The sequence below is a fragment of the Chaetodon auriga genome, chromosome 21 (genome assembly GCF_051107435.1).
Source record: "Chaetodon auriga isolate fChaAug3 chromosome 21, fChaAug3.hap1, whole genome shotgun sequence".
NCBI lineage: Eukaryota > Metazoa > Chordata > Actinopteri > Chaetodontiformes > Chaetodontidae > Chaetodon > Chaetodon auriga.
Window position 1 is genome coordinate 6603723 of NC_135094.1, and position 12857 is coordinate 6616579.

At 43.8% G+C, this 12857-nt stretch overlaps 1 protein-coding gene across 2 annotated transcripts in view; it reads right to left on the bottom strand.

Annotated features, from left to right (window-relative positions):
• Positions 1-12857, bottom strand: part of pou6f2 (POU class 6 homeobox 2) — a 66077-nt gene that overhangs the window by 17188 nt on the left and 36032 nt on the right. For both annotated transcript variants that reach the window (XM_076761520.1, XM_076761521.1), the window contains exon 4: positions 11399-11718. In XM_076761520.1, coding sequence (XP_076617635.1) covers positions 11399-11718 — 320 coding nt within the window. The remainder of the gene's footprint in view (positions 1-11398; positions 11719-12857) is intronic.

Consider the following 12857-nt stretch of genomic DNA (forward strand, 5'->3'; position numbering starts at 1 on the left):
AGAATAGAGAAATAATAGAAACACTGCTCGGAGCAGGCTGCCTGCTCCCTGCTGTTAATACTGGTCGGCTACAGTCAAACAAACAGCTGAAATTAAAAGTAGAGTTTATATAAAAGCTTTAAAATAACATAAAGTATTGCACGTGTTCCATATATTGTTAAGTTTATGTAAAATACAATGTGCTGTAAAAGAAATTGCTTCCACACTCTCTGTGCATCTGCAGGGAATTGAGCTTTGTTCATCTGAGATCATTCAGTTGCCATTCATCTTTTATCGTACCCCACCACCATATATTATTACACTTTCTGAAATCAAATGATGAAAAAATGCCACAGAGCGATCAATACTTTTTCATTGACAGTAAAGGTTAAGCACATTAAGAATGACACTGCATTTGTCTTATGAAATCATATTTCATGTTGGTGGCCTCAAATTGGCCGTGATTGATATTGCCTCCTCTCGTCTGAAAGTCATCCAGTTTTTCCTCAATAATCGCAAGATTGTCTTTTATGTGTCCAGCAGCTGTCCTTTGGAAATCTCGACGTCTCCAATGTGAGAAAAGCTCGATTCTGACTTTACATGCGACAGTAATATGATAATATGACTTTTGTCAGGCGGGAATTAACCTGCAACATTTGATATGGACTTCCTGTAACTTAAACAATGGGAGAGTATGTTGCTATGCTAATTTGAGTACTCTAACCATTGAAGAGCAAGAGATGCATGTATTTATCATATGAAACATGTAATTTCTCATTCCTAATGCCAGATCTTCCAAAGAAAGGTTATATGATGCTAACTGAGAGATTAGAGATTTCTAATTTTATCTGCCAAAACAATAAGCTGCAAAGATGCAAGGACAGAAGATAGAATGTGGACGAGCTGCTGCGGTAGTTTAAGTTTTGTGAATATGAAATACCTCCTAAGTGTTGATAAAGGGGGTCTTTAATCCATGCTGGTGACAACACAGTATTACAGGTGTTGTGATAGTGAATGGGAAGAGAAAAGCCTACACGGCCAGTTAAGCAGAGTTAAACAGAGGCTGCAGATCAACACACAGATAATGTGATCTGCTCAGGCGAGCACATCCAGGCTCTCCCTGAAAATCTGCTGTGCTTGGTGTCATTGTGTGAGTGATAGGTTGTTGCAGAAGCTTTCAGATTTATTTGAAATATTATCATTGTGTTTCATTCGATGATAGCCCTTTCAGACGCTATGTTATTCTGGTAAATCTAGGTGAAAAGAGAGCAGACTTTATTGCTGTATCTCCTGGCACTGGGTAATATGGATAGCAGTTGAAAGGAGAGCCAGGAATAAGGAGAGGCGAGGCTGTGTTCAACACCTAAACAGGTGATTTTCCGCCACGGTGACTCCTCTCAACACCTCGGCGGGAGGCACAAAATGACAGACCTGGCCCAGCATTTGTACTGATTGCATGTGTTGGAGGAGATAAACAGTGATCTTCCAGTTTGCAGAGCCTGCATGTTAACCATTGTTTCATTCTTTTCATTCGCTGTGAAAAGGGCGTCAAGAGGATTTGCAGCAGCGAAGACCAAGAATGTTTGAGATGTTAATGTCAAATTCAAGTCAGATATGGAGAAATGTTTTCCACACATTCTTCATGTTGCGCAGCAGCAAAACTTTGCACTCCCTCCATTATATCATGTGACATCATGCTGTCACCTTTAAGTCACCACTCTCTGCACTATCACAGTTTAATATAGCCAAATATACAGGGCTACGCAGGGATCAACAAACACAAAATAAATGCCTCTGAGGGGAAAAAAAGCTTGCAAATTGTTAAAAATGCATCTTTTCTCTGTGCGGTATGAAGGAGAGGGAATCTAAACTCCACCGGGCTCTCCGTCGCCTGTTTGACCATGAGGGTCACCTGGTGCAGCAACCCGTGTAATCTCAGGAATAGAGGGAAAAATAGCGTCCCCGCAAACCGTGGAGAGACCCCTGGAAACCAAAATTGTCTGACACAAACTAACTGGAGTTTATTCTTGGTTTTGCTCTTTTCATGTGGCCCGTTTGAAACTTAATTGCTTTTTTTGTTCTGGGCCTGCACAGGACAAAAAAAAGAGCAAAGATAAATGGACAAAGTGGTGCAGACACCAGCAGGCGGGCTGATTTGTCTACGCTCAGGCTTCAGCGGTGTGTAAAACTTCTTTTCTGCTCATCTATGATTCAGCAAGAGAATCAAACATTTATCTAATATATCAGAGAAAACTGAAAGACAATAAAAGACCACAGAGAATGATTTAGCAAATTAGTGGTCAGTAATGTTTTTAATTGACAACAAAAGCAGCTGCATGTAAACTTTTGTCTAAAAGGTGATTTAGACAAAAATCGTCTCCTGAGAAAAGTTTCCTTTTCCTCAGTTCAGACTGATTACAGGTGGAAATAAGTGTGATAGAAGCTGACATGAGCTGTGCTAAAGGCTTCACGCTTTACTCACTGCCATTCAGCCAGAAGTGCGTCAAAGTGTAAATCAACAGTCAATAGCAGTATTGTTTCTGAGAAGAATGTCCTTTATGTGCGGAACAACATGAAAGTTTCCCTCATTCATCCCCACATCTCTGTCTCCTCCTGCTCTTTTCCCACTCCGGAGTGAATGTAATCAGCTGTGACATGAGAAAACACGTTCTCTGTCTGTCAGGACTCTGCTAGTCTTCCGCTGACAGTCCTCTGCTGACTCTCCTCCTCCTCCTCCCCCAAAACAGCCTCTCCCCCACCTCCCCGTCTCCCCTCCCTCACATCCGCTGTGCTTATGAACATCAAAATGCCATTAGGCCCTCCAAAACACCTCTGGTCCCTTGGTTAGCGGGGCCTCGCGCTGTGGTCGTGCACTCTGAGCCCTCTGAGCGCCGACTATTGCTCACCACTGGGCCTCTGCTGCAGCCGTTGTGAAAAATAAACCCCAAAAAGAGCCATTCTTGGAAAAATATTGGGAAGTGAAAGACAGATAGAACAACTGGGGCAGATAACACCCAGCAAAATACAATAACGCTGCATCCGGTGACGGTCGGGCATTGTAATTGCTTAAGGCAGTGGAGGGATGGTGGTGGCAGCGGGTGTCGATGTGGAGGTGGCTGAGGTGGCGTGGCGGGTGCTAATGGAGTGATGTCATATGAAACGCCAGAATGACAGCTAGTTAACTGAGGAGGTTTGGCTGATCAAATAAAATGCATTAACTCCAGGAAATGGATATCGTGGACAGCCCCAGAAATGGCCATATCTAATGAGGCAAAATGCAAATGAAGGAGGAAAAGAGTCGTGAAAACGTTTAAACTAACTATAAAGGGATGATGGAGTGTCGGACAGTGGCCGTCAATCTCCCCACTCATTACCTTCATGTGAAATTAACAGCAGCTTTAATCATTACATAAAATCTGCTCCAGCCCATTTGTTGATAATTGTGAGGCGCAGAGGTTCAGAGTGGGTTCTCCTTCATCAATCACAGCAGCAGTATATTTCCTCTGGTTAGGAGACACTCTGCAAGTAAAAATCTAAGTAATACTACGTTCCTCTTACACGATTTCTCTTCCTGAGCAATGATCTATAATATTTAGCTGTTTCCAGATGTATTAAATTTGAAACTACTTGGTGATTAAGTATCTACAGGAAAGTGCTGACCGTTTCAGCTCGTGATGTGACATATTTGGTGCAGTTATTTCTGTACCATACAAGTGTTGGGTTGGAAATCATAGCAGCGTTAAACTGGCGTTGCAGTAAATCTACTGCTGCTCCGGCTATGACTTTAAAGTGGATACCTGGCTGTGTTTTTGGTTGCTGGAGAAGATGAAAAATAAAATCATTGGAGTCAGGAGATCAGACTATGAAGAAATTATCAGCACTATTATTTTGCTGTATTATCGAAGGCTCTCGCCAGCAATTACCTCAGATATTCAATATGTAATAAAACATATCTCTTGATTTTGGGAGTTCCGTTTCCATTGCACCGACTGCATCCCATTCGTTTTCGTTTAGGTGGAAATGCCGTCTCTTTTCACTCTGCTGTTGTTTGACATATAAATATAGCATTTGAATGACTTTAATATCCTCCTAATCAATGTCCAGTGATCTTTTGATGTCCTCAATTCAATATAGGAAGGGTCATCCATGCCACAGCTTTATAAACACAATAAAGGTAAATGATTACTCTCCACCGTGGTGTCCAAAAATACGGCCAGTAATGAAGAGAAATGGAGGAGTTTGAGGGGGAGGCCTGTCATGTGTCATTGGCCAACTCTAAGCCCTAAGATTAATCACAAGAGAGGGGCTCTGTGGCTAAGATGTGGTCACCCTTGATCGATAAATCTGCCTCCCTCCCCTCCCCTCCCTCTGCTTCACTGTCTCTCTCTCACTTTTTCTCCCAAATATACACAAGCGTTGGCACAAGCTAAATCAGCATAAGTGGAGAGATGAATTGATGACATTTACAGCCGTATTTGTATTGATTACTTGAGTTTTGACTTCTGAGGCTCCCCTCTTGGAGGAGCTGACTTAAGAAAATGCACTGTTCTTGCATTCTCGTTGAGTCTATTTACAAAACCATCAATTGCACATTCCCACTCCTAATGAAAAAGGGCATAAAATCACCCACCAGGAAAAAATGGAAATGCAAAAATCTCCTCAGAGAGTTCAAGGCAGCAGAGTACAGTTTAGAGGAATTTCAACTCACACAGCCCACTATACGTACATTGAAAAAGATGTACCAAATCTAGCTAACCACGAAAATACTGTGGAGAAGAAATTCTGATAATATTCTGCAGGGACCACAAATGGGACTTTTGACTTGGTCTATGAGGAGGGCATAATGCAATAACATTGCATTAGAAGGGTCTTTTTACAGCGTGGCAGCGCTGTGCGGCTGTATTCCTTGTGTGAACCCGGTGCTCTGTTTGCGGTCACTAATGGGCATCAGAAATTACAGGCAGTGGAATCGCGCCCCGCGGGGGGACTGGCCTCCTCAGCGGAGCGGAGCACTTAGACAGTGTCTGGGAGCCTGCTGGAGGAGGAAGGGGGGAACTCAATGTCATAGCCCTGCCTCATAATTAAAGAAACCCTATTCCTTATCCACTGTTAGGTGAGCCCTAGCTTGGTGCTCCATCTGAGGGCTCCCCTGTGGGCGTCTAATGCGTGTTGCCCCCAATGTGCATGTGGGCTGATCAGAGAGCTGTGCCTTTCTGCTGGGTGTCTGAGCTGGAAGCCCTCTGCCCGCCACGAGAGTAACAGGGCCAGGTTTAGAAGAATCACAGACTTCAAAAAGCGAAGAAAATATCAACTTGGTGAGGTCTGAAACCCCAACAAAACCAGAAAAGCCAAAAAGCAAGTGCAAGGCAGGCAGTGGGTGCGATTTAAAAGTGAAAGTGCCTCCACAGTTTTGCAAAGGGTGCCTCTGAAATATGATAAATTTAAGTTTCTCCATATTTATAAATTCAGGGCTCATCGTTGGTCCTTAAGTCTGTAGATTTTCTTCCTGCCTAATCCCTCATTTGAAGTAAATAAAAGTAGTAGAGCTGTCATGGTCAGGTTGTTTTCCTCATCTAGCTCCCATGCTTTATAATTATTCATATGAAATGTGGTTCTGTTGATGGGCAACAGTCTTATTTTCTGCTTCAGTCAACAGTGCACATTTGTATTTCTAAATTGTGGAGCGCTTGTTATGTAAGGCAATTTTCTGCCTTCTTAAGAGCCGGATCTCCTGTGCATTAATAAGAGGCTAGGCTGAGCTGCTGGGGAGCTGAGGGCCTGTTCATGCTCTAAACCACACAGCCCAAACTAGCAGCACAGCCATTTAAACACACAGTCTGGCAGCACATTTATACTGTACACTTTAAAAGCCTTATTAGAAAATTGTGATTTTAAAACAGGTGTTTTCATTGATAGTGGTCAGGTTTGAGAATGCTTAGTTTCAGTATGTTCACTTTTTTTTTTTTTTTTTTTTTTTTGCAACCGCCTGCATTTATTTACTCACCTTTATTTATCTGATTAATTATGTTTTCTGACAATTCATCTCCCAACACGATGGTCTGAATGCTTTTTTAAAGTTTGGAGAAATACTAAAGCCATTTATTTAATGTGCTTTTTAATGTGCAGTTAATCAGATAATAAGTTAATAAGTCTAAAAAATGTCAGAATAAGGAGGACATGACCTCAGTGCTCTTATCGTTATGTTTCGCCAAAAATTTAATTTGTGAGTGAACAACCTTGAATAATCACACAATTTCGTTATTTTAAATTCCTAAAATCCTGACTAACATGAATTTGTTTGGCTGTCACGAACACACTAAACTACCAAAAACAAACAAACAAAAAACAATTACATGCATGTGGTAGTTTCCTGCAAGAAGTCCATTGAAAAATATCTGCAAAATTATATTTCTATTAACAAACTCTGTGATCTTTTTCCCAAACCACAGACACCACAGTTGAGTTACGAGTAATAAGATAGATAATGGACTCTTTCCTCAACTTAAGCATTGCCAGTTTCATCGACAAGCCACAGTATGAGCCATTGGGTCCACATTTGAGCATGTCATTTTAATTTTGATTTAATACCCCGTGGAACGATGGTGGCCCGTTTCGCTAAATTGAATAGACGTGGGGCTGATCTGGAAAATCAATTAATCGATGTGCAAGGCTCATTTAATACACATGTTAATATAATGGGAGAGACATAAAAAAAGAGACATTTGGAGCAAATTGGACAGTGGTGATTTTAACAGCGGTTGACATAAGTAAAAGTGCACTGCAGCGGAAAACAGTGACATGAGTGTCTGAAGGGGCCTCAGCTGGAGACAAAAGCAGCAGAGATGGGCCCGAGACTTGAGGAGGATGGTGAAGCGAATGGGAGGGGGAGCAGGAGGAGGAGAGAATGGCAAGGAGGTGAGGAGAGATGGAGAGTGCAGACAGCCAGGCCTCTGAAAGGCCGTTGTGGTTGGCAGCCGCTGACCTTGGTGACGATGGGTTTTCACCAGAGGCTTCTAATGAAGGCTGATTGCCAGGGAATGGTGAGGGAGCCAAGGGGTAGAGAGGGGGGAGCTGAGGGGAGGAGAGAGAGCAAGAGGGAGTGAGAAGAGAGAAGGGAGGGAGAGAGAGAAAAGGATAGAGGAGAGGCTCAGGTAATTGCAGCACTTGTGGGTCTGAGGCCCTGCGGTCCTGTGATGTCGGGGTGCAGTGGGGAAGAAGAGAGATGTCTGTGGACGCTTTGGTGGTAAATTGTGGAGCACAGGGATAGGAGGCAGGCCCCTAGGCTGTAATTACCCCTATGAGTGTGTGGATGGAGAGTGGACAGGCCCAGTGTGGGGCTCTGACAGCGATCAAGGAGACGACTGTGAAGGGGAGTAGAGACACAGGCACAGACAGACGGCAGGAGTCTGGCGGAGGAGGAAGACAGGACGCCTCCATCTCCGCCAGGCCCCCCGCAAAACCAGCCAGCCAGACACTGGACCAAGGTCAGAGGCTATTAGCTAACACACAACATGCTGGTGACAAGACAGCCATGACAAGAAAGGCAGAGAGACAGCGCAGCGTTCTTGAAGATGCAGCTTCCGGATGAAGAAAGACATAATGTAGAAGGATTTGGCTAAAAAAAAAAAAAAAAAGGAGCAATAAAAAGCAACTAATTAGCTGAGAGCCACGGAGAGGGAGAGGTGTTGGAGCTCCACTGGATGGCGCAGCTGGGTCGGGGCGGTCTGGGGCGTACGAACTGGAATAAGAGAGTTGATAGGCTGGCCTAAGCTTCCCGCTGCCACGGATCAGTATGTACTGCTTCTCCTCTCCCTGCCTGGGCTGATGTAACTCACTGGAGTGGCAAATTACACCAGACCTACAGCTGTAGCCCGACATTATGATTAATTTGATCAGTAATTTCTCCTGTTTTTCATTTTAATCGCCGCGACCATTCTGCTGTGGCAGGTCTTTCAGATCTAATTAAGATCAATTCCGGTGTAACAGACTTGGCGAGCGCCTTTACCCCGTCAAATCCCTGAGCTCTCCGGGCGTGGAGAAAACCCGCAGCTCTAATCAATCAACTTCCAGCAAAATCCAGCAGGCTCCCACAATCAGCCCATTAACACACTTAAGCAAATTTTATAATCTCCCCTGTCTATTTGTCATCACTGTGGTGGCTATTTCAGAGAGCCACAGGCTGCATCTCACTGTACTCTCCATGTTGGGGAGGAGAGAGGATGTGGGCGGGGTAGAAAGGTAAATTCTCACTTCATTTAACCAAATTAGCTGCAGTAATCTGACTTTAGACCATTGACTCAAGGGGACACAGTCTGTGGTGGCGAGATTTGTATTCTAATAGGGATATTAATGAGCCAATTAATGCATTTTGTCTCAGAAATTAAAAACACCAAACACTAAAAACACTAGGGATGTAATGAATGCTCAGGATTTCCTCACTATGAGTTGACAGAGAATATCACACACCTCCCATGAGAAGAGAATTACAATGGGACATTAATTGGAACATAATGAGTGTTTGTCTCTCTGCAGCTCTGTGCTGTACTTTCAGCAAATAGTTGAATGGCTGGATGATTCTGCGCGTCTGAATAATGACAGCAGGAAATAGGGGTGTTATCTATGTAATGCTGATTGTATTATGGTAATTATGGCTTGACTTTACTGCACAGACCAGTTCCTCTGAGTAAAGTGTGGAAATGCCAGAAATGCCCTTCTGTGCCTTCAATTAAAACATACAAAGGACCGATCACAGTCTGTGTTTGTGAGGAAGTCTCTGCTCGGGGAGTCTCCCTGAATTAAAAACTTATGTCAATTAACCTGCGAGTTGGTCAGTGAAAATCCAATCACTGACCCTGGCAGTGGAGAGAGGCGGAGTCGCTGTTTAAATCCTATTGCAGCCTTGAGTGGGTGCTGAGGCTGCGGCCTGTCCTTGGGCGAGCCCCTCGACGGGTGACGCACTCTTTGAAAACGCCAGCACTGACCCAGAGAAACTAAACCTTTTACGGCCATTCTGCTTCTCCAACACACACACACACACACACACACACGCCCACACACACACATTCCATAATCCTATTTGATGAGGCAATATCTTAATGATACCTGATGTGGCCCCTTTGGCCCCCCTCAAGGGAGGTCTGTCCTCAGTCATCATAATCAGCCTCGCTGCTTCTTTTGGAGAAGACAATCTATATAAAGCCAAGGGTCTCAGTCTTATCAACGCAGTGAGTCTGCTCGAAAACAATCCTGTTTCTGCTGTCTTTGTGTGCCTGAGAATCATAGATTTTAAGAAATTCAACCAAGTAGGGGTTTCCTAGGAAATCAGACATTTACACATAAGTAGGATAATCTGGTTTTGGAGTATCTCTTACCTAGGGTCTTTGTGCGTTGATGGGAGCTTAATGTGTGAGTCTGTATGTTGGTCAGTAGCCCCTGTATCCACAGTCAAACTGGACAGTGTGTTTGGTGCGATGTAGCGACTAGCCTTTGGAGCCCATTAAATCCAGAGGCTGTTTTTCCTGCTGAGTCTCACTAGGCCGTGACAGGGCCGGAGAGGGCTGCAAGGGGGGAAACAAATAGCCCAACTCATCCTGGCCATAAAGAAGGTTGCACCACAACCCAATAAGGGTCTGACGCTGATGAATGTGACCAGGGACAGAGAGGCGACCCTGGCCAGTCTCCGCCAGAAATGAAACCACAGGGATATAAAATAGGTTATTATCGTCACACAGTGACAACCAGACGGACAGAAGGGCAGAGATGGATGGACAGACAAAGTGACTAAAAAGGAGGTTGAGTAGGAAGAGCAGCAAAGATTAAGAGACTGATTATAGCCGGAAAGCCTAAGGTTAGATAACCTCAGAATCCCTCTCGGCCGTAGCAGGATGCGAATCATGCTTCTCGCCTGGTTGCGAGGTTTTGAGCTGCTCAAGTGTGTCAAGGCCTCTGCAACAAGATGCATATTATAATCGCTCCACATAGACAGGAGAACCCCATTCAAATACTGCAACTTGATAAAGATCAAGTGCTGACAGAGAATCAAAAATTGTGTATCCTGTTTAAACGTGGTGTTCTGCCCAAAATCACACCATCATCAATGACAGCATTCAGACACACCCCTCAGATCTTTAAGTCGAGAATTACGGGAATTAGAAACCTAATTTGAGGTTGATCATGGTGTGTATTTGTAATAACACTTTAACAGAGTTAGCTGGGTTTTTAATGATTGTTTGATGACATGAATGAGCTGAAGGTAAAGAGCCTTATATCTGTGTACAACTGCCAGAATTGAGATCATTAACAAGTGAGTATTATAAAAAAGCAATGCACAAATCTGGCATACTGGGTCAGCACTGCTGTTTATACTGGTGGACAGACTGGATTCATGAAATCAGACGTAACCAGTCCCCATTAAATACTGTTTCTATATAGAATCTGTAAAAGCCTGTTCTTGCTCTATGTAACTTGGTACGAGCTGGTATGTTCTCCTCGGGTACGTGCACCACGTCACACAATACCAACTACACTGGTGAAATTGGATCATATTTTATAGAGAGAATGTTTTCTGGTTTTCTCTGTGATGTCCTCCGGCTGTTCTGCCTCACATCTCTGTGACGCATGGACTTTCCTGATGGACAGATAGCTTTACTTGTTGCTAAAGTCACTGCTAACCGCTGCTAGCTGTAGCTGTTTGCATTTAGTTATCTTAGTTAGCAGTGCAGCTAGCTGACTGAAGTGCGAGCTCAGAGCACCGGAGGAGTGTTAGTGTTTACACCACCAGCACAGCAGCTTTGAACTGCTGGGGAGAAGAGGTTTGGGGAATGGCGCTGGAATGTGCACCAGAAATGCAGCTGTAAGAGTGGGCAAGGGAACCGGGCTGAGCAGCCTCTACGAACATCATGACAGGCGAAAAGACCGAAGAGGATGTTGGAGGAAGCTAAGAAGAGAAAAAGAGGGTGAGCGAGCCAGAAGCAAGAGACAAGAGTGACTTTTAGACTAGCTTTTAGTGAGAGCTTCACAAAATAAGAGGCTGCAAGATAGACGCTGTTCTGGACTTCTTGCTGTTGGACGACAAAGTAATATTAGTTGGCTCACTATGTTTTGTGTTGTTGCACTTGCTTGATGTTTGGCTGTGTTAACAAAGTTGTGGACTTGCTAGTTTTTGATTCCAAGCAATATAATTATGACAAATGCACATGTACAGCTGTCCATATTTATGACAGTGGTGTACGGGGGAATTCCAGTAAGAAACTGTAAGGGTGCCAAAGTCTAAAAAAAAACAATTCTTGCATAGCACTACTTTAAATTGAAAAACAAAGTAAAAGACAATCGGTATCAGATCATTATGAGACCAATTCCATGAGTTTAGATTTCAGCATCACTCTCACAAAGAGAAAACGTTGGATCGGTGCAAACTCACCGGCAAAGGCATGGGCGGGGTGACGGGTGAAGGGAGGCTGCGGGCCGGTGACTGGTTTGGCCGGTGCGGCGGGGACTGCTGCGGCTGTCCAGAGGTGGAGGAGCAGGCAGAACCTGGAGACGGGACAGAGGTCTGCTGCTGGCTGGGTGGGGTCATATGATGCTGGGATGGCAGCTGGTTCTGGGTGTGGGAGTGGGTCTGTTGGTGATGGTGCTGCTGCTGTTGCTGCTGATGTTGCTGCTGTTGCTGCTGCTGGTGGTGCTGCTGCATCTGTTGGAGCTGCTGCAGGTGTTGGAGCTGGGAGTTCAGTGATGAGGTAGCTGTTGATGAAAAGACAGCGAGTTGTTTAATTCCTCTTTGTGTCTGAGAGCTGAACCTGAGAACAAGAAACACAAATGAGTTTGGACAACATGTGTTTTAGCACATAAACAGGAAGCCCTCGATATTTGAAGAACATGCTCACACCTCAGGCAGAAATGCACACATGGAGGTGTTGGATGTATAGGGTGAATAGTGAGAGACATGTAAATAGCATGGAGCCACAACAAGGTCCTCCAGGGTTTTTACCCTGCATGATGGAGTGAGTGAATTTAATTTAGCTAGCTGGAGGACAAAGCTATCAAGCCTGACTGATATAATTGCTCTCTCTGGAGCCAAAAGTCTTCATTGTCACTTGGAGAATGTCAGAATCTTTGGTTTAATGGCTTAAAATCTCATACGAAAGAGACATCCATCTTCACTGGGAGACTTCAGAAATAAACCCATTAACTAATTGGATCCAATAATGGCACGCCATTAGAACCTCATTTCTACATTTAAATTTTTATGCTGTTTAAAAAAAAAAAGCTTAACACTCCGGCTGAGCCGGGCTGTGGCCACACCAGCATGCAAATGCTCCCATGGACTCACAATGTCCATCTCAAATAGAATAGAAAATACATGTGAAAATATCTGGACATGAACACACAACTTCATGGTAATTTTTTATGGAAGTTCACTCAAAAACATCTGAATACAGAATCTGGTGGATCTTTCATTAGTCACTCACACACACACACACACACACACACACACACACACACACACACACACACACACACACACACACACACACACACACACACACACACACACGCTGTTAGAATGTCAGAAGAAATCCATACCACAGCACACACAACAAATAATGTCTATTAAAGGTGTCAGTCATAATATTCTATGTGGAGAATTGGGCTAAAAAGTCAAATCTAAGCTGACCTTCACAGCTCCTTAAAAAGAAAAAGGACAAGTTTCCATACAGATGTGATGGGTAGATATGTTTTTTATACCTGTGCTCACATTCTGAAAGCTCTTGACAGCCTTTTTGCAGTCAAACACACAAGAAAATCCTTAAAAGAAAAATATTTTCTATATAGCAAACTACGTACATATGTGTGCAGTGACACAAAAAGATTATTCACAG